Here is a 26,714-nt window from a genome sequence, read left to right as displayed (position 1 = left end):
CCTTAAACCCCTCTAGGATAAGGGAACAAAGGAGGACTATAATCTCTTTAATAAGATTATTAGGGAACTGCAACATCTGTTAAACTATACTAGACTAGATATTAGTTTTGCTATTAACTACTATGCAAGGTTCCTTTAGAACCTAGGACCTTTGCATATTTAGGCAGCTAAACATATCTAGAGATATGTTGCAGGCACAATTAACAAGTGCCTTATATATAGGAAAACTAAGGAGCAAATTTAGATTAAAGCATTCTTAAACTCTAACTTTGCTAGTAATCCTAGCATATTTAGGTCTACCTTAGGAATACTCTTTAAAATTGCAGGAGGCCTAGTTATCTAGAGATCTTAACTGCAGAAAGAAGTAGTACTATCTAGCACTAAGGCAGAGTACCTCTCTCTTACTAAGGCAACAAAAGAAGTAAATTAGGTAAGGAATCTTATTAATAAGCTCTAGCCCTTTACCTAGGCTAAAAGTATCTCTACTATCCTTATTAAAGTGAACAATTAATTAGCTATTAGCCTTATAGAAAACTATGCTAACTCTAAAAGATTAAGATATGTCTCTCTTAGGAACTATTACTGCAGAGAGTAATATAACAAGGGGAGTATTAAGGTAGAGTTTGTAAGGACAGACATGCAGCTTGCAGACTGTCTAACAAAACCAAAATCCCTAAACACTATCCTCTAATATATAGATCTATAAATCCAGCAAAAAGATACTTATGCGTCTATATTAGGTAGCTAACATAGATATATAAGAGAGGCTAATACAGGAATTAAACCTATGACCTTCTAATTTATAGTTAGAAATTATACTACTAGACTAACTAGCCCTTAATAAGAAGAGGGAAATTGCTCTTAAATTTATGCCTTAATACCTACATTCCTACCTAAGAAGGATTCCCTCCCTAGAATTACACTATTTTATTTGTTACAAAACTAAGAAGCATAATACTTAGAACACTTATTTTATTCTTATCTGTATAAAGGAAAGGAGGCAACTATATACCTCTATAAAAGCATCTAAGAAACTATAAGAAAAACACTTAGCTAAAGGAAAACTTTTCTATAAAAACCTAAAAGCATTAGAGCATATCCTAGAACCTGCAGCCTACTCCCCTAAAACTACTATTAAAAGACTAAGCTAATTCCCCTAGAATCTTAACTTAAAGCCTAAGAGAATATTAGTTTCTATTAGGGAAGAAGGGATTTTAAGGAGAACATATATAGGATGCTATGCTACTAACTACTGCTTTATCTCTACCTTATTAGAGCTTAATATTTAGCTAAGAGGAGTCTAGTTATAGCATAATACAAATCCCTAAGGATTAGGAGTTATTAGACTAGGGTAGTTTTCTACTAGGAAGGCCTACTCCCTTAGGTTGTACAGCTCCTCTATTACTATATTAATAAGGTCTGTAGTAAGGAGATCCTTATTAAGCTTAGCTATAAACCTATTAAAGTAAGCTACAAAAGAGAAGGGACCCTAAGCCCTAATATTTACTCTATTATAGTATCTATTTATCTCTCCTCTAATAAATTAATACATAATCTAATATACTATAGAACTATCTTTGTAGATCTATAGGAGATCTCTACTACTAATAGCTCTTGCTTTATCGATAACTTGCTAGAAGGTTTTCCTAGGGATAGAGAAAGCTACTCTTCTTCTAGAAGCTATAGCTAGTAATATAGATTGTATTATTAATAGTTATAAGGGATAGATAATAGATTAGCTAATAAATTAGCTAAATAGATAAGAGGTATAGATTGTAAAGTAGAGGAATAAGAAAGCTAGAAGAAGATGCTTTTTAACAAGCTAAAGCCGAGCATTAGCTACGTAGTAGGTAAATACCTGCTATATTTAGGTAACAGACAGCTTGTAATAATGCAGCTACTAATAGGGGAGTGTTGTAGATTATTAGACTAACTATTAGTAAAGTGTACGTAACTAGTACTAAGGCATTCCTACATACAAATAGCTAAAGTAAGAATCTTACACTTAAGATTCTCTCTGCATAACAATATATACCTGCTAATTAGAGGTCTTCTTCTACTTAGCTTAAGTCTAATCACAACAGACTCCTGATGAAGTCGCGCGTGCTCAGAAGTTCCGCAAGGACGGTCTTACTAACCCGGAAATTGGCGTAATCCTTAGGAGAAGTGCACGGGGTGTTAAGTTAAAGCTTGCCGTTTCTCGGTATACACCTAACGACCATGGCACTGATAACGATGACGATAGCATTGACGGTGACATGACAGGGCATCTGCTAGAAGAGAAGTATACCCTGGTTCTTCAGACGGCTGAGCGATACAAAAACGAGGACGCTGCACAGCAGTTCGACGTAACCGCTGCGCAATGGGCACGATTGAAGAAGAAGGCTCAGGACTTCTTTGCTAATCAAGACGAGGTCTCGGAGAAAGCAGACCGCACTTTCTAGACACCTGCTTTGTAGGAGACGGCGCTATCGCTTAATAATGGCAGCTACAGCGTTTCCGATATCGCTCGAGAGATGAATCTTCCTAGCAACACAGTCTAGTTCAAGTTCCGGAGCAACAAAGTCAAGATCATTAGAAACTTGACCGGCGCGAATCCACAATGCAATCGCTGCAAAGGTAACAAGGCATGCGATCGTCGTAGGGACGGCCCTTGCTCCACCTGCACAAACAGCAACTCTGCAGTATGCACGTAGGAAGCTCCAGATAGAGCAACGACAGTACAGTACCTCCTCGGTCTACTACCAGACAAGGAATATCGCCCTAATCAGTATCTCTACTGTGCTTACGGCAACTTGGGACGAGGAAACTTCAGCTGCGAGCGACCTAACCCTGATGGTCCTTGTCTTCATTGTTTCGGTCGTTACGACGTCTGCTTATTTTTTCCTAATGCCCCCGCCGGCTTGTCTGTTAAGCACAACTACAGGGTTGGGTACTTCAAGCAGGTTGTCACTAGCGATAGTGTCACCGTCGTCAGAAACGAGGATGTTGCGGGCAACTCACTAAAGAAGCCTCACGTTCCAAGAAAGAGGGGCAAGCTGTTCTCCGGCGAATATTAGTCCGACAGCAGCGATGCGGGTAGCGATACTAGCATCGACAACGATAGCCATGCAGCCGTGGTCTAGTTTGATAAATCCGAAAGCTAATCCTTTGCTGATATGTTCGCCGACATCGACCTCATTGCAATAACAGCATTAGTCGAGCTCGATTTCACTACCGCGCCTATGCTAAACAATCGCAAGGAAGCTCTCGCCGGACCAGAAGCCTTAGAATAGAATGCAGCTATCCAGATAGAACGTCAGAGTCTCATCGACAACAACACTTAGGACGTCGCTAATCTTCCTGCAGGCCGGCGCGCTCTAACTACTAGATAGGTGCTAAGACGAAAACTCGATGCGCATAGAAAGATTTTACGATACAAGGCTCGTCTTGTTACTCGTGGCTTCTAGCAAGTCGAAGGTTTTAACTTCACAGAAACATACTCCGGTGTCGTTAAGGACACCTCGTCTCGGATTCTCTTCGCTATTGCGGCGTCCTTAGGATAGCATGTCTATTAGATGGATGTGCAGACAGCGTTTCTTAACAGCGAGCTCGACGAGGAAGTCTTTATTCATCCACCAGAAGGATACCCCGTCCGTAGTCGTGTTCTTAAACTTAACAAAGCTCTCTATAGACTTAAACAGTCTCTACGGGTGTGGTACTTCAAGCTTCGAAAATAGTTAGAGGAAACTAGATAGCAAATCTGCAAGCACGATTAGTGTGTCTTTATTTACATTAAGCGCAAGCTAATTATTACTATCTACGTCGACGATTTTAACATCTTTGGGCCACTGCTGGACAACATTATTGCTTTCAAAACTAACATTGGAACGCGTTTTAAGATGTCAGACGAAGGTTAAGCCTAGTACTACCTCGGAATGCATATCGAGCACCTCCTAACTGGCATTAAGGTCTACTAGGACTTGTATGCCCAACAGATCCTTAACAAATTCGGTTTCGCCAGCTCTGCTATCGCTAGTGCCCTACTCGACCCGGCAAAGAAGCTAACTATCGATTCAGAGCACACGCCCTCGGCTGACCAAACTTACCATTACCTTGCTCGTGTCGGATCTCTTAATTGGCTTGCGACCAAGACTCGACCGGATTTGGCATTCCTAACATTAATAATGTTATGCTTTAACGCAAAGCCAAATAAACAATATGCAGATGCCGTTAGCTATGTGTATCGGTATCTTGCTAGGACAACAGATACAGGCCTATTCTATTAAAAAGACGGATCTCTCTAGGTCCAGGGTTTCGTTAACAGCGACTGGGCTAGGTGCAAAGACACCTCCCGTTCGACAACTGGATAGATCTTCACACTTGCAGGAGGACCTGTCTTATAGAGCTCATAACGGCAGAAGACCGTCTCTACATCGTCCACTTAGGCCGAATACGTCGCCGCTTCGGACGCGGCCAAGGAAGCATTCTGGATTCGCGGGTACCTTAACGAGATCGCGGTTATCGATGCTCAACTAGAACAGCACACGATGCATCTACACATCGACAACTCCTCCGCGGTTAAACTTGCAAAGAACCCGGAAGCTTACGCACGTACTAGGCACATCGACATCCGATACTACTACATCCGAGAGCTCGTTAAAGACAACATTATCAAGCCAATTTGGATATCTGGGAAAGAAAACGTCGCCGACATGCTCACCAAGCCACTGCACAAGCCATCGCTCGAAAAGATTATAGCGGCATTGGGAATGAGAAGGAAGGAGGATACATAAGAGACCCAAGCACACTAACTGCTAGTAATTAAGTCTACGGACTTAGGGGGGATTATCACACTAACTTTAAGATGCTTCGAGTCAGGGAGGGTCTCGAACAATCTGGAAGATTGTAAGACTCTTGTCCTTAAAGACATTAATTGATTGTGCTAACTGAGAGCAAGCGTGTGTAGCAAACACACAGCGAGGGATATAACGAGCTGTAGCTTAGATAGATAGTTCGTCCTTTAAGCAACATTGCAACCTCATACCTGATTCAACAACCGCCGTACGTCTCTCCAAACAATCCTTCAATCCTGAAGGGCTTTGCCATCTCCTCACCCACCAAAATCCTCGTCGCTCCCTCCTCTTGCTTCGCAACTTCTCTCTTGCCTTTGCCCTTCTTTCCCACCTTCGGCGCCGTAGTCCCAAGCGGTGGCAACTTCACCCTTCCCTCTTGGACATCTGCCAATACAGTCAATGCCGCAGCGTGAAGGTTCGGAATACCGCCTCTTCCCAAGCGGCCGCGTTTTCGTGCTACTTCGACGAGGAAGCGGGTTTGGAAGTCGGTGAGAGCGAGTGACTCCGGGAGAGCGGGGAGAGCGTAGTAAGATGTCAGAGGAGCGAATCTTGAGGGTGTGGTGGAGAGGTGGGTGAGTAGGGTTGTCATTGTTGGCAGAGGGTCCTCGAGGGCTTTTTGAGGGAGAGGCGTGCGTTGAGAGGTTCCGGTCGCGGTGGAGGTTGGAGCGGCTTTTATGGGTTTGGCGGTGCGAGACTTCGTCTTGAGGATTGCGGCGGCGGAGTCTGCGCCCTCATCTGCTGCCTCGTCGACGGTTTCAACGGAGGTTTGGTGTGTGTTTGCGCGAGCTTCCGCGGAGGCGAGAAGAGCCGCCATGGGATTGCTGTCGTCTACATCGGCCATGGCAGAGTCGTCGATGTCGTCTTCCTCCGTCGGATCGATAAGATCTTCGTCTTCGTCCTCCCCCACATCCTCCTGTCCACCGGCTTGCTCTTTCTGCACATCGGCCAATGTTCGTCCCTCACGCTGTGCTTTGGCGACCAGCTTCCTCCTCTCCTTCTCCTCTTCTTTATTTCGTCTGGCCTCCTCCACTTCTGCGAGAATCTTGTCTTTGAACGGGAACAAGTTGGGAATGCCCGGGTCCTTCTTCAGTCGAGATACCCATTGAGGGTTCTTCTTGTCATCCTTGCGCTGCTTGCGTTGCTTTGCCGCGGACGACTTTTCGATTTTGTGGCGGAGACGAACTGGTACGCGCTTTGACTTGGGCTTGCCAACTTTGACCATCTTGAGCGGTCGTGAAGAGTGAGTGGGCAATGATGTGTTTGTTGAAGGCGGAATCTATGCCAGCGCCAGCGGGAAATATTTCTGAGAATTCGATGTCGCATTTTGCGGGGGTGGGTCCGAGAGCGGGAGCGGCCGTAAACCTTCTTTGGGCGAGGATAGATTGGGGGTAGGCTGTAGGTACACATTTCAACATCACTCATGCCCCTAACAATGTCGACTACCGTAGAGTTGTGCTCTGAAAGCTGGGAGCATCAGTGCTGCGTTCATTCGCACCTCCTGGGTATTGATCATCACCATTCAGGATGAGCATCACGGCGCGGCAACCTTGTCAATATTTCGCGCTTCTGAACGAAGGATGCTGATACTTCAGGCAGCCCCTGCTACGGGACATCTGACTCTTAACACTATCTTCACGGTATATACTGCTGCGTTGCATTGTCTGCACTCGAGCAAAGAAAAAGCGAGTTCAACTTATTATAGCCTTCAAGATGGAGGATCAAGACTTTGAGGATGCCTCTTTCGACGCCTTTGTCGAAGCCACAATGGCCGAGTTCAAGACCCCAGGAATGGCCATCCTGGTGGTCAACAAAGATCGCATATCAGCGAAAGGCTACGGCTACTCTGACATCTCACAAAAGACGCCAGTGACACCGCACACCCTCTTCTATGCAGCCTCGACCACGAAATCATTCACATCTGCCATGGCCGCACACCTGGTGGAGTCCACCGACCATCCGACGATCAAATGGGATACACCCCTCGCGGAGTTGATTCGGGATGATTTCGTTCTCGACCAGTCGACTCCGGAAGGTCGATGGGCTACAGACCATGTCACTGTCGAAGACGCACTTTCGCATCGGACGGGCTTGTCGGGAAACGACATGATTTGGAACAATGGTGTGGTCTCTAATCGGGACATTGTGAGAGCTCTTCGACATGTACCAGTCAAATCTCAGCTGCGATCAAGGTTCGCTTATGCCAATAATCCTTACACGGCCGTAGCTCATGCTGTATCCACGACGCTGGACAGACCTTTCGGTGACCTGCTCAAGGAGAACATCTTCGACCCGCTGAATATGGAGCACACCATCTACTCTCTCGACGACGCTAGGACCATAGTGGAGAAGAGCGACCATGTGAACTTGGCTCGAGCATACATCTGGGACGACTCCTCTCAATCTCACAAACTCACCGACTGGGACAACCTCCCTCCCTCCAACGGCGCAGGCGGCATCATCTCCAACGTTCTAGACTACAGTCGCTGGGTCCGGCATCTCATGAAGCCTTCAGATCGCACTCTCGCTCTGAGCAAGAATGCGGTCAAAGCCATGCGTACGCCTCGGATCATGGTGCCGCCCGACGAAACCCATGTGGGCGCGCAAGCCTACTGTCTAGGATTATTCTCCCAAGTCTACCGCGGCCGAGAGACCTTAGAGCACGGCGGCGCCATAGGCGGGTTCATGACGGAAATGACTATGGTGCCACCTACTGCGGAAGATATCAAACAAGGTCGCGGCGACGCCGGCTGGGCTGTCATCGTGATGCAGAACACTTATAGTTCCGCGGCAGGAATCGTGGTTTGGCACCTTCTGGACGAATATCTGCAAGTCCCAGTCGCCGAGCGACCTGACAGAGTAGAAAGGGCAAAGGAAAGACAGGTCAACGCCGAGGAGACTCTGCTGCCCGAGAACGTCGTGAAGCGACTTTTCGGATTCACCGCTCCGGCAACTTCTATACAGCCTGCATTGGATCTTGAGAGCTATCAAGGAATCTACAGTCATCCAGCTCACCACAAGTTAAAGATCACAGTCGATGCAGCTTCAGCACAAACCACATCAGGAAAGAGTCTTCGCCTTGAATCCGCAGGAGAGATCTCCTGCACTCCGCTCGTAGGCACGCTGCACCATGTCAATGCTGAGTGGTGGTGGGCTTACACTCAGCGCGGTCCACGAAGCTGGATTCTAGACGATGCTGTGAAGCTTCAATTCATTGTGGGGCCTGAGGGCAAGGTGGATGGCATGCGATATGAAGTAGTGGAGGATTCGGAGGATGGACTTGCCATGTTCAGGAAAATTGAGTGAGAAGAACGGCTGTCTACGTCTTGAGACCAAACTTTGCAGACTCCCATTGCATCCATCCAAGGTCACCGGAGACCACAAGTCAATGACGAAACTCAAGCTTCACGCTCCTGAACTACGATTGTGATGCTATTCTCTTGGACCATCTTTTCCAGCTCAGCTTCCTTACATTTCCCAACCGCGATACCCGCTGCTACCAAGAATGCCGCTTCTCAGCGCGAGCAACATCTTACACGACTAGAATGCGCAGCTTGACCATGCCGTGCAAGCTCATATTCCCATGCTCAACATCCCACGCCGACCATCAGAAACAATCACTTCTCCATCAATCCCCTCACGACACCAATAGCCTTCTCGCATTCCAACTCGTCGTCCGGCTTCAGCCCATGGGCCACCATGAACCCTCCAGAATGGCGATAATGCTTCGCCATCCATTCCAATTGATCGTATCCGAAATGCCAGTCCGCGATGTGAGAAGTCGGATCTTCCTCGAGCTCTGCCAGAGCACGGGCGTCGTGCTGCCACTCGGGCTCATTCTCCTGAGCCATGATAGCCTTCAGGATAGCGCGACCTTCCGCACGTTCTTCCTCGTCGGTGATCTTCAGCTGGTAGCAGCGGAGGAACTTGAATTCGCCGTCGTAGTCTTTGAGGAACTTCTTCTCGGCGTCGGTGAGGCGTGGTAGCGAGGAGGATTCGTTCTCCGGATTGGTGGAAGTCATGGCTGCTGGGATGAGGGGGCAGTGTCGTGACTGGAGTTCGAGATGGATCGATGACTACACAGCACTCGGGATGGCTGAGTGAGGTGGTGTCGAGGATAGCTCAGAAGAACAAATAGGGCCAGGAGAAAGCAGGATCCAGAAGTCAGTGTGTGTCGGTGGAAGGGTATGCCGTCCAGAGTGGAGAGCTTGAAGGTGATGCAGACAATACAAAGGACGAAGGAAGTTGGCGGTGAGAGATAAAATGAAAAACAATCCCGCCAAGACGGACGAGCACATATTGCGAAACGCTCCCGGGCATGCATGCTGTTTGGTCACACCAACGCGTGCTGTCTTGCCTCGTCAGAAGATCCAGGCCTTGCTCCGTACGCGCAGACTGCTGTGATTCCAAGACAACATCGCTTTGTCCGAGCCTGGTGGCCCCGGTCCAGGTCAGGACTTCAGTGACAGCGCTCCATGGGACCTGAACTGGAATTACTCCATCAGGCTATTGACATAGTCGACGGCTTCCACGCAATCGGCAGCATCGTACGGTCTCAGTCCGTGCGAACGCATGAAGCCAGCAGAATGGCGCCAGTTTGTCTCGATCCAGTCCAACTGTTCCGAGGAGAAGTAGACATCGGCGACGTGAGACATTGGGTCGTCCCTGAAGTCTCTCGCAATCAGATACCCGGGGTCCTCACTTCCATCGTCCGAATCGCTTATGCAGCTGCGGTCTTCGTCTTCGTCTTCGGTGGTATCATCATCCACAGCCATGATAGTTCTGAGGATCTCGCGTCCCTCCGCACGTTGCTTCCGGTCATGGATACGGAGACCGTGAATGCGGAGGAACCTAAATTCACCCCGGTAGTGGCGTTTGAGAAATTCCTTTTCGGCTGTGGTCAATGGCCGGAGAAGGACATGTTCGCTATCGTTATTGTTGTTGCTGCCTTCGCCACTGTCACCATCGTCGGCAGCCATGATTGCCTTGAGGATAGCACGCCCTTCCGCCCGTTGTTTGCAGATGTGAATCTTGAGACCATACATGATCAGAAACTTGAACTCGCTCCCGAAGTGCTCTCTGACGAATCTTCTCTGCGCGGTTGTGAGTGGCGGGACGGAGATTTTGCGAGCTTTCACCCTGGCAGGCGCTGGAGCTGGGCGGTACTCTTGTGGCTCCACATATGTATCCCTCGATGGCCAGCTCGCGTGGATGTAGTACGTGCCATCGGAATCAAGGCTGGTCTGGGTCTTGCGTTGACGTTTAAGCAACAGCTTTTGGAGAGGACCATCGATGACCAAGCCAACGACCTGACCGGCGCGTGTGGTGATCGATTTCTTCTCGAGCAATCCAACCTGGTACGCATTTTCCTCGCGAAAGGCGAAGATGTTGCACATGTAGCTTGGAACGTATAGCACATTCTCAAGAGTGATCGTCTTGCATTTCCGGCGGGTGCGTGTCTCTAAAACGACGGTTCCGATCCCGCAGACCTCTGTCGTCGCTGGCGCATGGGGAAAGACCGCGATGTGGGATTCCAGCTTGTGGAATTCAGTGAACCAGTCTCGGTGGTTGGCTACGTGAATGTTGGAGCTGTTGGAAAGGATCCAGTCGGTGTTGTATGCGGAGCCGCGGGGAGCCATTGTAAGTTGCTGGTGTGCTTGGCCTGAGAAAGATGGAACGTTGCTGTGGTTGGAATCCGAAGAGGGCAGCGAAACGTGTTCAAGGAGGAGCTGTTATACTCCACGCCAAGCCGATATTAGACTTCCATTATTAGGGGCTATGGTCCGGAGACATCCTGAAACGCCGACAAGCCGACAAGCATGCCTGTCAGATGGAACTGTGGGAAACAAAGGGAAGACTTTGCAGCAAGACAAACCCGAGTCTCAATTGACGCAGCATCTGACCTGCACAAATATCCCTCTTTTTCTATTTGGAGCGAGCAGCGCTGTAAGTGTGAATAGAAGTGAGCGCTCAGTCGGATAGTTTTCGAGCTCGAAGTGACAACGATCGTCCGGGACCATGATCATATCGTGCACTGTTACGATGACAGCAACCCCGCCTCGATCCTTGTCTTTCGCCGGCAATCGATTGATTGATCTATAATCGAGGCCGCTGCGACGTTCCAAGGCTCTCTGGTAGGCTTGGCACATCAGAGCCGGTGGTGCATCGAAGGGCCAGCCTACTAGAAGAACAGGCAGATCGTCAACTCTTGAGTGGGCAGACAATGTCAAGCAAGTTCCAAACGAGCAGGACTTCGACGTGGTAGCTCGCTGTGGGACTGGCTCCGTTGAATCCTAGTCATATGCCTGACAGTCAGCAGAGCCGAACCATGTCGTGAGCACGAACTCGACATGGTCAAAAGCGGTCAACGCTCCCCACCATTCCTCGCTTTCCTCTTTCCTCTTTCCTCGTTCTCAAACCACAGAACAACCATCACCACATTGACACACCACCAACGAGAAACCAACCACAAAGCCAAGCTCCCAGACGAAACCAGTCAGAACAATGCGCTCCACCCTCGCCTTCCTCCTCCTCCTCTTCGTCAGCCCTCCTCTCGCCCTCGGGACCTGCCCCTACGTCTGCAATTGCTGTCCACTACAGGGGGTACGCTACCTCTCATTCCATTGTCCTCTCTTCAACAGTCCTGACATGATCCCAGGGAAAACAAGGATGGCAACACACCAATTCGACCGGAGGATGTGGCTGCTTGCGCACACCTTCGGGCTGCCCAGGAGCTTGTCGAAACGCGGAATTGTTCATTTAAGTTGGCGAGGAGGAGGAGGGGGTGTTGAGGACTTCGCGAAAAAGGTCGAGGTGCTTGGAAAGATGGCAGCTGTGGTCGGGAAAGAGGATATCGGAAGTTGTTTTATCAGGCGAAGCAGTCTCTCAGTCGGCCGATCGTGCCTCGAAAGCAAAGCTCGGACTGCCACCTTGAGCGAATGATGGCAAAACCTGCCTGCGACACAAATCTGCTTGGTCCAGCAGATGCTTCAGCTACGCACATTCTCTTCTTGCTTGCTCGCTGAAGGAGCGACTTCCATGAACGGAGGAAAGCGGCTCACATAGCAGCGCAATAGCTCGTATGGTGGCTCAAAGGCAGGATGGCTGGAGAAGGCAATTCGAGCTTGGTACCCAAGGCGTTATATCATCGATCATCTCTTTGAACCCGTGTTGGTATTGGTATCGTGATACTACTATGGCAATCAGCATCGTTCATTCTCCTCAGACTGCACACATCCGCTGCGCAGATTGACCTCAAAACATCCCATCCTCCCCCTCCCCACCCACCAACGCGAACCTCCCCAATTGCACCTCACTCCTCCGATCCAACTCCCTCCCAAACTCCGCCCTCACCTCCTCCAAGGTAACACACCTCCTCTTTCCCTCTCCCTCAATCGGCTCCGCAAGCAACCACCCCTCTCCCTCTCCACAACACGCCAAACTACTAATGACCAACACAAACACCCTCACCAACGTCTCATCCTCCGGATCCTGCATCTTCTGCCACGACTTACTCCCATTATTATGTCGCAGTCGTTGCAGATGTTCATACAATATCGACGCGGCGCCGCGGAAGTCGGAGTGTTGGGTGCGAAATGCGAAGAGGATTTGGTGGTATGCTGGGCCACTGCTGGATGAGGCGAGAGGGGAGGAAGCTATCGCTTGGCGGGCGAGGGTGTGCAGGATTTTGTCTGCTTCGTGGACCATGTCGCCGGAGATGGGGAGGTCCAGGAGAGTCGGGACGGCGTCGCGTTTGACGCAGTCTTTGATCAAGGATTGTAAATTGGACTTTTGGAGGATAGGATTGGACACTTGCGTGAGAGTATCGTAGGCGGCTTCGAATCGTCCCGTTTGGAGGAGTGCATTGAAGAGTCTCCCCAAAATCTCATCGCGGGTCTGCTGTAGACGGAGGAGTTTGAGTTCGCTGCCCGCATCACGGACTTGGTCGGGGAGAGGGGAGTCGGGTGCGGACTTCTTGCGGGAGTCGAGGGCGGTGAGGGAGCGGGTGAGTTCAGCGTCGGACATCATGTATTGCAATGCGCGCGTGGCGAAGTCGGCGACGTGAGAGTGGAGTTTGAGTTTTTCGAAGAGGGAGAGGATGTGTTGGAAGTAGGAGGAGGGACCTTGGCCGAAGAAGATGAGTTCGTCGGGGGTGAGGAGGTCGCCTTGGTTGAGGAGGCGGGTGTTGGTGGGTTGTGTGAGGTCAGATGCGGCTTCTTCGAAGTGGATGCTTGCGAGGGCGTAGTCGCCAGTGGTGAGGTACATGCGACCCTTCAAGTATGTCGACCAGGCGGAGTCCTTCTCCGGCATGAAGTGAATGAACTCCGCTGCGAGGTCGGCTTCCTTGTGCTTCAAGAGATTCGCCATCACGAACGTTGTGATGTTCGTCCACTGCGCGGTCAAGGGCAAGCCAAATGTCCAATTAAGACTTGAGGACGTCAACAGCTCAGCGAGATCGCTGTCCGCGCTACCCTGACAGACCTTCCAGTCGCCAATGAAGATACTCTCGTAGATCGTCATGGTGATCATGTCGGCCTCCTTCGCGCCAGACTTCATCGGCTCCTGGCGAAGATGACTGACGAGCCAAAGTCGTAGCTCCGTCTCCCTCAACTTCAGCATGATGAGTTCGTACACTCGCGTTGAACTGAACTCTGGCGACAGCTCCGTCTCATCAAGCTCGAACGCCATGAAGATGACCAGCGCCAGGCTGTCCAGAAGCACGCCTTGCACGTGCAAGATAGTCTCCTGCGCGATGGCGATGCTGACATCCTTGCCGTACAACCCGAGCATTTGGCTCTCGAGGGATTTGTGGGCATCTCCAACTTTGTCAAGAATGTCGTCGAGCACGGACAGAAACGCATCTTCCGTGAGCGTGCCCAAGCCATTGAAGCACTCGGCAGAAGTAGTGATCGTCTCAAACTCGTCGTCCGTAATCTCGTTCGCGAAGCCACAGCGGTCGTAGAGGTGCTGCAGACCGTCTGCAGGTGTCATTTCATCGTTGGGAGTGAGCGCATGAGTAGCTGACTCAATTCTCAACTTCTCCTGAGCAGCAGGCGACATGAATCGGCGAAACTGTTGAGCCACAGCCATGATCCTTGATCGCAATGGGTCGTCTTCAGCTGGCCATATTTGTCGCATAATCTCACGATCGAGCTGTTCCTCGTTCTCGACCGCTTGAAGCCCAGCATTATTGTGCAGCAGCTCGAACTTGCTGCTTGATCGAATCGGAGCGACGAAATCGGCACAGACAGTCCACGCGAGTCCCTTCTCAGCGTCCACCGCGAATCCAATCGACTCATGCCGTCGCGTATGCAGATGTGACACCAGCGTGAAGAACGTGTTCCACTCCTTGTGGACATCTTCCTGGTAGCCATCATAATCAGGCTGCTCATTTGGCAAGCGGCGCAGTAAGATCTTCGAAGACACAGCGCTCGTGATACGTTCCTTCAATGGCTCCTCCGCTGCCTTGAGGCCCTTTCCTGAAGTCTTGGGTAGCTTACGACCTTGACGGTAGATGTTCAGTGCCGTCTCAAGCGAGGCGTTACTGAATCTGCCTGGAAAGAACAGGAAGTCCAACCACTTCTCGCTTGGGGTTGTCGAGCTTTCCGGAGCGGCCTCGAGACCGCGAAATTCGGGCAGATCTCGAAGGCTATCCACGCTAAGACTTGAGGAATCAACGACACTCCAGTCATGCTGAAACGCATCCTCCAGATCAAGTGCCGCTCCGCGATCGTCCAGCAGATCGAAAGCCATCGTGAAAGTCCTGCAAACCGGACCACTTCTCGCCCTCAGCCAAATCCTCGAGCCCTGAAAGTTCCGCCCAGCTTGGACGTAGAACTGCTCCAGATGCCAGATATTCGTGTCCAGCATTTCGTCCACCGGCGGAATCAATCGTCGTCCGGACATCGTATCCCGCAGCACCAGCGCCACACCATCCGCCGTCGTCTCAGACGTCACGCCGAAGAACTTGAAAACGTGCTCTCTCGGCGAGTGCACTACAAGAAAGTACTCTGCGTCCGCGAAATCCGCATCCATTGTCGGCGCAACGATCTGAAGCAAAGTTCCCTGCTCCGCACCCATGGTATACCCACCTTGCCTCTTCCTGTCATCCACATCCACAACCTCATTCAGCAGATCGCCCACAGCAACGACCTTGCCTGTCTTCGTGTCCCACGCCTTGAGCACATGATCCAACCCGACCGTCCACACGAACCTCCCATCCGGACTAGGGGCGATCGCAGCGATGGCATTCGCCTCCACCTTCGCGCCATTGTAGTCCACCGTCTTGCGATTCCTTAAAGACAACATGCCCTTTAGCGTCCCGCTCCAGCCTCCCTCGCTGAAATACGTCTCATTCCAATTCGCGCCGCTGTCGTTCGCTTCCCGCCTTAGTCTCATGAGTCCTCCATCCTGTAAGCTCACAAAAAGCTCCAGACTGCTAGCCGCAACTACGCGATACGGCCTCCGAAACGAGAAACAACTCGGCACAAACCTCCTCACCACACTCTTGCCATCAAAATCCAGCGGCACCGTCTCCCGAACCAACAACCCACCCCTCAACGTAACAGTAAACAACTCAAACCTGCCCTTCCCCTCCTCCCCCGTCACGATAAAAACGTCCAACGCATCCTTCTCTCCTCCATCAGCCAGCACTACTCCACCCGGCACGATCGGCGCAGGCAATTCGATGCGGAACGTCAACCAGCAATCACTCTTATCCTTCTGTATCAGATCCACGCATTGGATCTCGAGCACGCGCCGGTCGGAGAGTACGCGATGGAGGAAACTTCGCGGAGAGCGGTGGGCGGGACGGAAGAAGACGGAGGCGGAGGAGGCGAGATGGTGTCGAGCGTAGGTGTCTTCGTCGAGGAGAGAGGAGGAGATTTCGGAGTGGGCGCGTTTTCGGGTGAGGGATGTTGTTGAGGATGTTTTGTCGGTTGTGTTGATGTGGAGGATATGAGAGGGGGAGGGTATTGATGGGGATACCCGTGTTTCTTGATAGAGTGAAGGTGTTCGTGACATCGTGGGGGGAGCGCACGACCATGCGTAGGTATGGCGCTGATGTTGTGGGTCGAGGAGGATGGCGGATGAATGTTCTGTCGCGAAGGTTCAAGCTTGAGGTTTGAGGAAACGCGAGAGCTTCAAGTCGTGAAGAAAGTCTTGGCGGAATGTGGACTGTCACGAGCTGCAGCTTGAAGGCGACGAGAGCTTTGAAGAGTTTACTCGAAGCGAATATATCGAGACCTTGGACTCAAAGAGTCACTTGAATCGCACACATCTAGAGCTGTCGGGAGACGTTGCTCTGTTCGTATGCCGACTTCCGCGAAGCTCGCTCGTGGCCATTTAAGTCAAGTCAACGATAAGTTGCTGTTCAAAGGCAACGAAATAGGAATAAATCAATGCATGCATCCATGGATATCAATGATATTGTAAGGTTCGGTATATCCTCCTAAAACATGTACACTGGTATCGTTCTCGCAAACTCCGTTCATCGCCGAAAGCTCCACGCCATGCTCAAAAGACAAACACCACGCTCCCATAAAGTCCATCTCATATTCGTGCTGCCGTATGCTTCCATCTTCGTTCCCTAACACCCTCAATCCTTCTCCAAATCTTTCGGCGCCGGATCGTTGATACCCTCTTCCGTGATGGCAAACATACAGTCGGACTCTGGCAGACACGGTGAATCGTAAATTTTGCAGATTCTCGTCTCGCCACGACCCTTCTTCAATGACAATCTCGTCGTCGAAGCGTGAGCAATGATGTTGCCTCCAATCGGCTTCTTCGGATCAGGGTTGAACATGGCAGAGGGACCTCCATCGACCTGTGCCACAACCTGATTCGTGATGACGACCGCGATGCCGAACTCGTCTGCTAGTCGCTGGAGGATGCGCATGAACTTTGCGAGATGTGTCTGTCGATTTGAGAGCTCTCCGCGACCCATGAAGTCAGTTCGATAGAGAGATGTGGCGCTGTCGACGATCAGAAGCGAGAAGCGGGTTTCAGTCATCATTTGTGCGGCCTGGTTGAGAAGTTGGAGTTGATGGTCGGAGTTGTAGGCGCGGGCGTATGCGACATTGTCGAGAACTTCCTCACCGGACAGACCGAAGCGATTCGCGACGGAGAGTAATCGTACGGGTCGGAAAGTTCCCTCAGTGTCGATGTAGAGACATTTGCCTTCTCCTCCACCCATATCGAATGGTAGTTGACAAGTTACTGCGAGTGTGTGACAGATCTGACTCTTTCCTGTTCTGAACTCTCCGAAGAGCTCTGTGACACTGCCTGTTTCAATGCCACCTGCGAGTAGCGTATCGAGTTGCTTCGAGCCGGTGGTGATGGAGATGAGTTCGGATCGTCGTGCGTGCATTTCGGTGGCGGTTGTGAATCCCATGGGTACCATCTTCGAGGCTGCAACCTGTCAGTAATGAAGTGATTGGCATGTCCGGTTCTCGCATACCTTCTGTCAACATCTTTGTCGCTTTCTGCTCAGAAACACCCTTGATGATCTCCAATGCTTTCTTCGGTCTGGGATCCTCGTCAGCTGCGTACATTCTCCTAGCATTCAAGTCGCGTACGTATACGCCACACTCTCGACAGTGTTGTATCCGGCCTCGACAAAGAGTTGAATGTCTCTCTTCGTGATCCCAGCCAGACCCTATCCCCAATCAGCATCCGATCGCATTGCCCGTGAAGTGCTGTCGCATACCTCGAGTTGGTGCAGTGGTGTCGGAGCACCAGGCCCTCCGGCGTGACCCTCCTCATAGCCAGACTGCGATTGTTCGTCGTCTTGAGTCATCTTGCCTGTGTCGTTAAGTGTATGTCGGCTCGTGAAGTGTTGTTGTTGTGATGATGGTGGCGAGATGGCTTCGAGAAGTTTGGCAAGCATCACCCCAGAACGCGGCAGCTACCTTAGGTTGACGCGCAGGAAGAAGGACGCTAACTCACGGTATCACGTGCAAGTAAAACCTCTGGGACGAAATATATCTCTGTCCGAGGAACATCCATCCCAAAATCCGACACCGACATCTCTACCAACGCTCTGTAATGGAGACAGGAGAGGCAGATCCCCGGCATCGACACCGTCAAGATCTGTTACACTCGTCAAGGAAGAACAGAGCGCCGCCGGATCTTGTCCTTCAAGCAACTTTATGCTCTTGGCCTCAAGAAGAATGTCGGGAGTACCCACTCCATCGGGCTGGTCTTCAAGGCGTGACGAACGACAGTGATGTCCTTGAAACAGATTCACCCTCGACGAGATGAGATCACAGTCGAGACAACAGACCCGGATCTTCCTTGTTCATCGCTCGGCATTCTGAAACGCGCCAACTCGTGGCCCTCTCCCTGTCACATGTGCTCGTGCATAGAATACGGAGATGCACCGCGGCAACACACATGTTCGGCTCGTACGGCCGTGAAACAATTTCAATTATATATTCATCGTTGGTCTGCATGCACGTTGGGCAGGATCGATATTGAAATTTGACGTCTCTCTGTCTTCTTCGACATCATCCCGCCGTCACGAACGGCTTGTTGCAATTCGTCTTGTCTTTGCACGGAGAGTCCTTTGATCATCACCATCTCGCAGCTCGCAGCGTACCAAGCAGAGCCAGGCAACAAGCTGGCCTACATATGCAGGAGGAGACGCTTCACGGTCCTGCCGCCAACCTATGCATCAATATATTGCTTTCGATGCAGTCCGGATCCCCATAATACCCATGGAGCTGACGTGCATTGTATGCCGGTAATGCCAGCATTCGACAGGCATTAATTGACGCTTGTTCCATGTCTGCAGGCATTAAAAAGTTGGACGACAGCGAATGACGAAGAACACCTGGTCCAATACCTCCACTCAACAATCTTCATCTTCTACCATCGTAGACGCCACGTACAGACACGTCTTCTTGCCCGACATGAACCTGCTGCAACGACCGACGTGATGGCCAGCAGTCTAGGCGTGGTCAACACGCCAGTGTCTCCACTGGAGACCCCTCCGGAGTCGGAAGCTCTGAGACATGACTATATCGGTACCGATGACCAGCACGATCTGCGATTTTCCTCGTCGGACTATCGAAATCATGCACCTCACCAAGACCATCACCACCACCGCAAGGACCTGTACTACGACTCCTCCCCTCCCTCCTCCATCTCCAGCGTCTCCGCTACCAATGCTATCTTTTCCGATCGCTTCCCTCACCCGCCATCTTTAAGCTACAAAAACTCCATGTCGATCAAACCCTCACCGGCGCCGCCCAATGGCTTCGATCTGGAGCAAGAATCATTCGCGACACCAAACAACCATCTCCTCTCAAACGAGCCGCAACAAGAGTACTCGGCCATCTCCGGCGACATCCAAGACGAAGATTTTGACCTCGGGTCCTTTGACCTTAAACCTCCTCCTGCTCCAGATTTCGTCCAAAATGGCCTGGAGGTTCTCATGGATCGCGTGCACTCGACGGATCATTTAGACATCATCCTTTCGGACCCCAAATTATCCATCAACTTCTTTCGATTCGTCGAGAATTATCATCCCGGCCACCTCGAATCTATCAAGCAGTACTCTTCAGCGCGAAAAGCCCTGGCTGCGTTGGACTTTGCCAATGCTCTCGCGAGCCAAATTCCCTCCACATCGTCCAGTGCCCCATATATAGCGGCCAATCTCGATCCACGATTCGAAGCCAAAGTGCAACGCATGACGGCAGAGGTGCTGGAGGATGTACTGCCCGCGTACGTGACGTTTCGCTTGGTGCGATTGGCGACGGACTCGTTGGTCAAGGAGATTACGGGTACGGGTTCACCGGTGATGAGGACCTTGATTCCGGATCTGGCGACGGTTTATTGTATTTCGGATCCCAATATGCTGGACAATCCGATTGTCTATGCTTCTGAGGGTGAGTCGTGCTGTTGTACTCACGGCGTGCATATGTTACAAAGGTCTGAATTTCTCACTAACGCATCGCAGAGTTCCATTCAACATCACTCTACTCCCCCTCTCAAGCCCTCAACCGCAACTGTCGCTTCCTCCAAGGTCCCAACACTTCCCCTGCTTCTGTCCGGCGACTCGTAGCAGCAATTACAGCCGGCCAAGAACTCTGCGAGACCATCCTCAATTACCGCCGCGATGGCTCTCCCTTCGTCAACCTCCTCATGATCGCGCCCCTCTACGACAACAAAGGCAAAGTCCGATACTATCTCGGTGCTCAAATTGACGTCTCCGGTCTGATCGAAGAAGGCAAAGGCCTAGAATCCCTCGCTACCCTCCTCAGCCGCGACCAAGACGCGGACGGCAAATCCAACAACGACCCAACAGCCCCAAAAGATCCCGACGTCGCCCTCTCCGCCCTCGCCGCTCGTCTCTCCATCGACGACGCCCCACCAACAGCCCAGGCTCCCTCCCAGCCCCAAGCCTCCGGCAACCACCTCTCCTCCATGTCGTCCCGCGACCGCAGCACCGACCTCCTCTCCACACCCAACACCGCCCACTCCCGCAACAACCCGAATTCCCGCCAACGCATCGTCCTCACCGAACAACCCGAACCCCAACTCTACTCCGGCCCCAACCTAGGCCCCTCCGGTCGTCTCCCAGGCGTCTACCAAAACTACCTCCTCGTCCGGCCCTACCCCTCCCTCCGAATTACTTTCCTCTCCCCCTCCCTCCGAATCCCCGGCCTCCTACAATCCGCCTTCCTGGACCGTATCGCTGGCCCCGAATCCATCCGCGAGGGGTTGCTCGACGCTTTCTCTCGAGGCATAGGCGTCACCGCCAAGATCCTGTGGAACAGCTCTTCCTCGCCGTCCTCCTCTTCCACCCTCGGCTCTATGAATACGACCCCTTCTTCCGCGCGGAACTCTATCGCTGAGCGGCAAGCTTCGACAGCGTCGTACTCCACGCCCACGCCCACGCCCACGTCTCAACGAGACCCACAATCTCTCGCGACGCACCCCCTTCACCCGCGCGCCAACGGCACCAACGGCAACACCTCCCGCTCACCGTCCGTATCAACCACCCACTCCACCCACGATGTTGGTGCCCGCCCTCCAGCGTCCAACCCGAAGAGCAGATGGATCCACTGTACGCCTCTCAACGGCTCAGATGGAAAAGTCGGAGTGTGGATGGTAGTCATGGTCGAAGACGAAAACGTCACAGGGGGCCTGAAGCGTACGGGGACGGTGGCGCCGGCGATTAACCCTGCTCAATCAAGAACGGTGGGGGAAGCCATGGGTGACTCGCGGGGCAAAGGCGTGAGGGAAAGCGCTAGCGTGAGAGATATGGCGGAGAACATGACGGCTGATTCGAGACGGTTGTATGCGGAGTATTTGAGGGGTGGGAGTCGAGCCCGAGGGGGAGCAGGAGGTGCGCAACAAGAAACGGATGCGGTGCCGGGTGCAACGGCGGTGAGCAGAGGGGCGGACGGGACGCCGACGACGACTACGCGTATTCGGAACGTGAAAGATGTTTTTCGGGGCTTCTGAAAGGATGAAGGGTGTGACTTTCGGAGAAGAGGAGAGCTTGGGGTCGAATGATGGGTTGGGGCGTGGGCAAGAATGGCGAGGACGTCAACGGCTCGGAGAGAAATCGGGGCTTGACGATAGGGCTCTCCTTCCCCCCACTGGACACGCAAGCGTGCTCGACTCGCCGGCCAGATGATGGTTTGCGTGTACGTTTAGGACGACGACCTTTTAGAATTCTCTTCACGCACGGGAGAACGCTGTCGTCTAGACCGTAAAGCCGGGAGATCGAGGAACAGAGTTCCTTGCAACGACATGACCTCGTACATCAACATCGTCATCCTCCATGGTGCGGTACACGCCGCCTAATGTATGGGACGCAGAACAACAACAGCACATGTCAGCTTCGGTAGAGGTTGTCGAATGCACTGCATCGCAATCTGGACAGCAAAATGCAGGGTGCAAGAATACAACAAGTAACACTACGATTTCCCCAGTTGTCACCAACTTGGGTACCGGGTAGCCTCGCTAATCGGACGGGCGGTGTCACGCAGCAGAGCAAGGATTCGGCCCACCCCGCGCGAGCTTCGAGGTATTATCAATGCCTGCCCGCGAAACGATGTCAATGGTGGGCAGTTGGCAGGCTGTCAACGCGGTTCCCGATTGCATGACGACTTTGGTCCTACTGTTGCAATGCAGGTGACAGCGTGCCAGAAATGCTCGAGCGGCTTTAGCCTTTGATCTAGAACTACAGGCTCACGCCACGTCACCACGTGGACTCTCCTCTTTACCCCCACCGTCGTCGTTGACGTCCACTTCCTAAAAGCCTCATGGCAACAATCATCCATCTCCCGACCAATGGTGAAGTTCTAATTATGCATCGCCTTCCTCGCCGTCGCTTCCGCCCATGACGATACTTGCGGCGCACAACTGCGATGTTTGGCTACACCGTTTGCAGTGGGGCATGGGAAGAGATGTATCGTCGATTTGGCCAGACCAAAATGGAACCGATCGGAGGACGGGCAGACATGGGTGCTTGAGCTTGTCCTTGTTGAAGCATCGCTGCTTCAATCATGCTCCGTGCTTACGTGGACAGGCTCGTGCCCGTGCGGTCCCGCTCTCCGAACAGCTGCGAGCAAGGTGTCTGCCGTCGTGGGTCTCTACATTCCTGTTCGAAGACATCCAACTCTACTAACGACCCGCGCAGACAAGTGTGGCGATGGCAAAGGTGTCTGGTGCCCCCGCGATAAGCCCAAGTGCTGCTTCGATTCCGAGTCAAGATGGTACTGTTCAAACAAGAAATGCGACGACGACCAGTGTGGCGGTTGCCCCCGTGGCGACTACTGCTGCTATGATTCCGAGTCAGGTTGGTACTGTGCAGGCAGCCCATGCAGTTAGAGTAATGCATGTGTGAGGGTGCTCAACCGAAGTGTCGCACAGAAGTCCAAATCCAAATGAATGTAATTCTGAAGCTGTCCGCGAAGAGTCAATTATAAGCCGTGGGCAGTCGTACTAGAACTACTGCTTTGCGTATACCTAAGCATACTAGGTTAGTAGGAGTAGCTACTTCTGTTCTCGCGACCAGAGGGCGGTTCATTGCGCCTTGCCTATCTGACCATTTCGCAGCTTGAGCCACTTGCGGGCGAGATCCTCCCGACACGGTCGCCGTTCTCCTGTAGAAAGAATCTGGCGGCGTACCCGACCAAGTTTTCGCATGAGCCCCAACTTCATTCAACGTACAATGGATGTGTCGAGCGTGTAAGGATACGTTACGTTATGGATACCGATCGAACAAGTCTCCTCCTCTCAGTGCATAGTCCCCCTTCTCCTCGTACACGCCTTCGTCTGCGATCATACTCCGTTCAAACCACCTCCATCATCACCATGCCGTCTATTCAAAACCCTCTCCAATCCTCTCCCTCTCTTCCCCGTCCAGCATCCTCACCACATCCCACCCCTCAAATCCCCCGCAGTGGACAACACTTCATCCACAAACCCAATAATTCATACAAACACAATTCTTCTGCGCATGTCCCAACCACCCAGGACTCGCCCTCACCCGTTCCGGAGAGAAATCCTCCATCACCGCTCCACACCTCCTACATTCTCTGACTACCATTCCTTCCGTCAAAGGGACTTTTCTTATAATATCGTAGCCCCAGCGTCCACCTATCTCCATGTCGCCGGGGAAGACGGCCTCGGTGGGAGAGGTTTTGGACGTATGGGTTCCGTTGGTGTGGCTAGATCGGGGAGGAGGAGTCTGCACCCGCTCAATACCAAGCCACGTCGTATCCCAGAAGCAAAGCTTAACCACATCCGTGCCCTCCACATCCAATACTTTCCCAACCCCAACATCAACTAGTCTCGCCACCACAGCCTGCAATTCCCTGGGCACTTCGCCCCTACCGCAGATGAGACCCACCTCAATCTCACCTCTTCGTTCAGCGTTGACTTCTCCACTCGAGTAGACCTGTCGTATCGCGGAATCGACATCCACGAGCAAAGCTTCCAGAGCGGGGAGTTTGAACGGCAGGGACTTGGTGCCGAGCTCGAGAGTCGCAGCGAGTTCGGTGCGTTGAGCGAGAGTGGGGAGACGGGGGATGATTTGTTGGAGGAGGTGGAGGTATTTGATTACCCAGAGGACTTGGAAGCGGAGGAGGGCGCGGGAGAAGGAGGCGAGGAGGAGGGGGAGGATTGGAGAGGCGGACGTTGTTGAGGGATTGCTCCCGCGGAGCTGGGACAGGGCGGAGACGATGTGGATCATCAGATCGATGGACCACCGGACAAGCGGACGCAGGGAATGGACTGCTTCCGGCGAGACGCGGGAGAGGTCTTTTTGCGAAATGGTATGCGCGAGCGCGGTGCCGATGTGTCGTAAATTGAGGAAGATGTAAGCGTACTGGGCGGCGACGTTCCGGTTACCGGTGATGGGTTCCGTGCCGAGGGAGAGTTGAGCGGAAAGCACACGGGGCACAATGGGCTCTTTAAGCACAGCCATTTGTTGACGGGCGTTCTCGTGCATGGAGATGTCTGGGGAGCGGTTGACCATTTTGAAGATTTGGGTGAGGAAGGTGGTGTGCAGGGATGGGTCTGGGGCAGGAGAGGGGAAGAGGGAGAGGACTTCGTCGTTGGACATGCTGTTGTAGCAGAGGAAGGCGTATTGGCGGGCGAGGCAGACTGTGCCGGCTTCGAGGTAGGGTGTGTTGTCGAGGAGGGCGGAGGGAGTCGAGGGTGTCCAGCCGTGAGTGAAGGTCATGGGTCGGGCTGTGAGGGAGTTGTCGGAGGCGGATATGGTGGCGAGGCCGGATGCATCGGCGGAGAGGGCGACGTGGAGGTTTTGGGTGGATGCTATGTGGTCGAATCCGGCTTGGAGGAGGGAGGAGACGGTAGTGGGCAAGCCAAAGGGGCCGAGTTGATCCATCGTGAGGCGATCGCGGAGATCGATGGAGCCGTCAGATGATGTGAAGGCGAGCATGGTGTCGAACATTTGGGATTTTATGGAGAGGATGGGTTTGTTGGTGATAATGTCGGATTCACGACGGAGGACGGTGGTGGGATTCAGAACCCCGTTTGAGTCGGCGCGGGCGTTGCTGAGTTTCTTGAAGCTATCGTGTAGGGTAGGCATGAGTGATTCGACACGCCAGCGGGAGATGATGCTGTATGCATTTTGGGATGGATTGGCGTCGGAGGGTACCGATGTTTGTGTGAAGACGGCGAGGATGGTCGCGGCAGTGGGCATTGTTTGTGCGGCCTCGGGAACTGCAGGTATTATCTCCAGATGGGTGAGTTGTGCGGAGTGAGCGTGCTGAGCTCGTGTGTGGTGTGAGGCAGTCAGATGGTGAACCTCCATGGTAGGAGCAATAAGCGTGTACACCATGCCCGCCTGTCGACTGTGTTGGGTGGCATTCCACTCGATAGAGACTCTGTATAGGCGCATGCGGGAAGAGTGATCGAATGTCACCACCAGCAGATCTGCTCCCTCTTCGCCCATAGCAGCATGCGAGATGATCTGATCTGAAGAGCGAACCTCGTCGATGACAATGCTTGTCGACTGCCAACCCTGACCCTCATTTTGGTAGAGCAAAGTGAGTTCCGTCGAGCGAGTGATATACAGCACGGCGTGTCTCCCCATGGCAGGGTGATGGATCTTGATCGAGTGCTGATCTCGTTGTTGGAGTTGAGCTTCCCACTTGTTGCCAATCTTGTTCGCGGGGCGGATATATGGTCCCTGATGTTGTGAGTATGTTGAAGCATGTGATAGTCTGCAATACTCACCGTAAACTCAGTAGTCCACACCGCCAACCAGTGCATGCCAACCACTGCGTGCAACTCATTCCGCGTGATATCATTCGAAATGTTGCCCTCAGCAGGCACCATTCTACCCAAGCCGCCAGTCAAGGTGTGCATGTGAACGATGCCGAGATCGTCGACCACGGCCAGATCGATACCGATACCACTGAACTGGATATGGACGAATTCTCGACCCTCCGACGCCTTGATGGGATACCCTGACGCTCGCCCAACACACCACTGGCCGGTCTTCCTACTCCGCCTCATTACATGGAATGTGACTTGAGTTCCATCTTCACTGATGCGAGCAATGCTGCCAGTATTGGACCAGGCCAATTTCCTGCCGACACACATCAACATCCCAATCTCCCTCAATATCTGGATGACTAGGGACGGACTCACGTGCAGCAACCCTTGTGTTGCAACTCGGCGATTCGCAGCATCAGACTCGGTGGGAGTGGTATAGGAGGAAGACCGACTCCCAAATCACCCACCGCGAGATCGTTCGCCGCTTCTCCAAAGAGATCCTCCATGGTGGGATCCATCATGGCGGCGTCGACCATGGAGGCCTCCTCGATCTGATTGGAGTCCATCCTGGTGCTATTGTTGTATGCTGCCGGACCAGGGCTTGGCGGGAAGGTTCTCGAGTCTTTCTGGTTCCCGACTGGAGAGGTATCATATATGCATCGAAGGATATGTTCTTGAGTCACTTGAAAATGCCCACGATGCCATTGGAGCTGCTGTTGTCATATGGATTGAATTGATGGAGAATGTCTACGAATTATGGGCGCTACATTCACGACATGGGTGCCGCGTGAAGCCAGCCCATCCCCAGTCAATCGGACCTGGCTCCGTTCCAAGATCCGAGACGAAGCAATGTCCCGGGAAGAAGTCGCAGTCCTGGAACATTGAATCCTGCACTGCGGAACAATATTCAATACGACGATCAATCGTCTTCGATCACTCCATTCTCTGCTATTGTCGAAATGGACGACAATACGCAGAAATGGCGCCAATATGTTCGGATTAGTCTTGTTATTGTCGAGTTGTTTACCAGATGGCGCTAGTGAATCTCGGATCCCGCTCTCCTCTAGCGAACCACCCGCACCGCGTTCCACTCGCCGACCACCTCCGTCTTCTTTCCTT

General features: G+C 52.2%; 6 protein-coding genes across 6 annotated transcripts; 2 read left to right on the top strand and 4 right to left on the bottom strand.

Annotated features, from left to right (window-relative positions):
* Positions 1 to 5,031: 5,031 nt before the first annotated feature.
* Positions 5,032 to 6,057, bottom strand: MYCGRDRAFT_107791 (uncharacterized protein; the record flags this gene model as incomplete). The annotated part of the gene is made up of 1 exon (XM_003856782.1): positions 5,032 to 6,057. One exon carries the CDS (start codon positions 6,055 to 6,057, stop codon positions 5,032 to 5,034), a length of 1,026 nt encoding a protein of 341 aa, XP_003856830.1.
* A 509-nt stretch (positions 6,058 to 6,566) lies between these two features.
* MYCGRDRAFT_23624 (uncharacterized protein) lies at positions 6,567 to 7,871 on the top strand (the record flags this gene model as incomplete). The annotated part of the gene is made up of 1 exon (XM_003856815.1): positions 6,567 to 7,871. A coding segment is annotated over one exon (1,305 nt), but the record flags the coding sequence as incomplete, so codon positions are not given.
* A 578-nt stretch (positions 7,872 to 8,449) lies between these two features.
* MYCGRDRAFT_107790 (uncharacterized protein) lies at positions 8,450 to 10,503 on the bottom strand (the record flags this gene model as incomplete). The annotated part of the gene is made up of 2 exons (XM_003856781.1): positions 8,450 to 8,859; positions 9,403 to 10,503. 2 exons carry the CDS (start codon positions 10,469 to 10,471, stop codon positions 8,450 to 8,452), a joined length of 1,479 nt encoding a protein of 492 aa, XP_003856829.1.
* Positions 10,504 to 12,086: 1,583 nt separating this feature from the next.
* Positions 12,087 to 15,854, bottom strand: MYCGRDRAFT_107789 (uncharacterized protein; the record flags this gene model as incomplete). The annotated part of the gene is made up of 1 exon (XM_003856780.1): positions 12,087 to 15,854. One exon carries the CDS (start codon positions 15,852 to 15,854, stop codon positions 12,087 to 12,089), a length of 3,768 nt encoding a protein of 1,255 aa, XP_003856828.1.
* A 3,133-nt stretch (positions 15,855 to 18,987) lies between these two features.
* Positions 18,988 to 21,678, top strand: MYCGRDRAFT_54556 (K+-channel ERG-like protein; the record flags this gene model as incomplete). The annotated part of the gene is made up of 4 exons (XM_003856816.1): positions 18,988 to 19,720; positions 19,792 to 20,181; positions 20,236 to 20,623; positions 20,888 to 21,678. 4 exons carry the CDS (start codon positions 19,054 to 19,056, stop codon positions 21,300 to 21,302), a joined length of 1,860 nt encoding a protein of 619 aa, XP_003856864.1.
* A 1,584-nt stretch (positions 21,679 to 23,262) lies between these two features.
* Positions 23,263 to 26,161, bottom strand: MYCGRDRAFT_107787 (uncharacterized protein; the record flags this gene model as incomplete). The annotated part of the gene is made up of 3 exons (XM_003856779.1): positions 23,263 to 25,506; positions 25,575 to 25,656; positions 25,971 to 26,161. 3 exons carry the CDS (start codon positions 26,159 to 26,161, stop codon positions 23,263 to 23,265), a joined length of 2,517 nt encoding a protein of 838 aa, XP_003856827.1.
* Positions 26,162 to 26,714: the final 553 nt, after the last annotated feature.

The sequence above is a fragment of the Zymoseptoria tritici genome, chromosome 1 (assembly GCF_000219625.1).
Source record: "Zymoseptoria tritici IPO323 chromosome 1, whole genome shotgun sequence".
Classification (NCBI taxonomy): domain Eukaryota; kingdom Fungi; phylum Ascomycota; class Dothideomycetes; order Mycosphaerellales; family Mycosphaerellaceae; genus Zymoseptoria; species Zymoseptoria tritici.
Note: the sequence above shows the minus strand (reverse complement) of the source record. Positions and strands in the feature narration are given on the sequence as shown.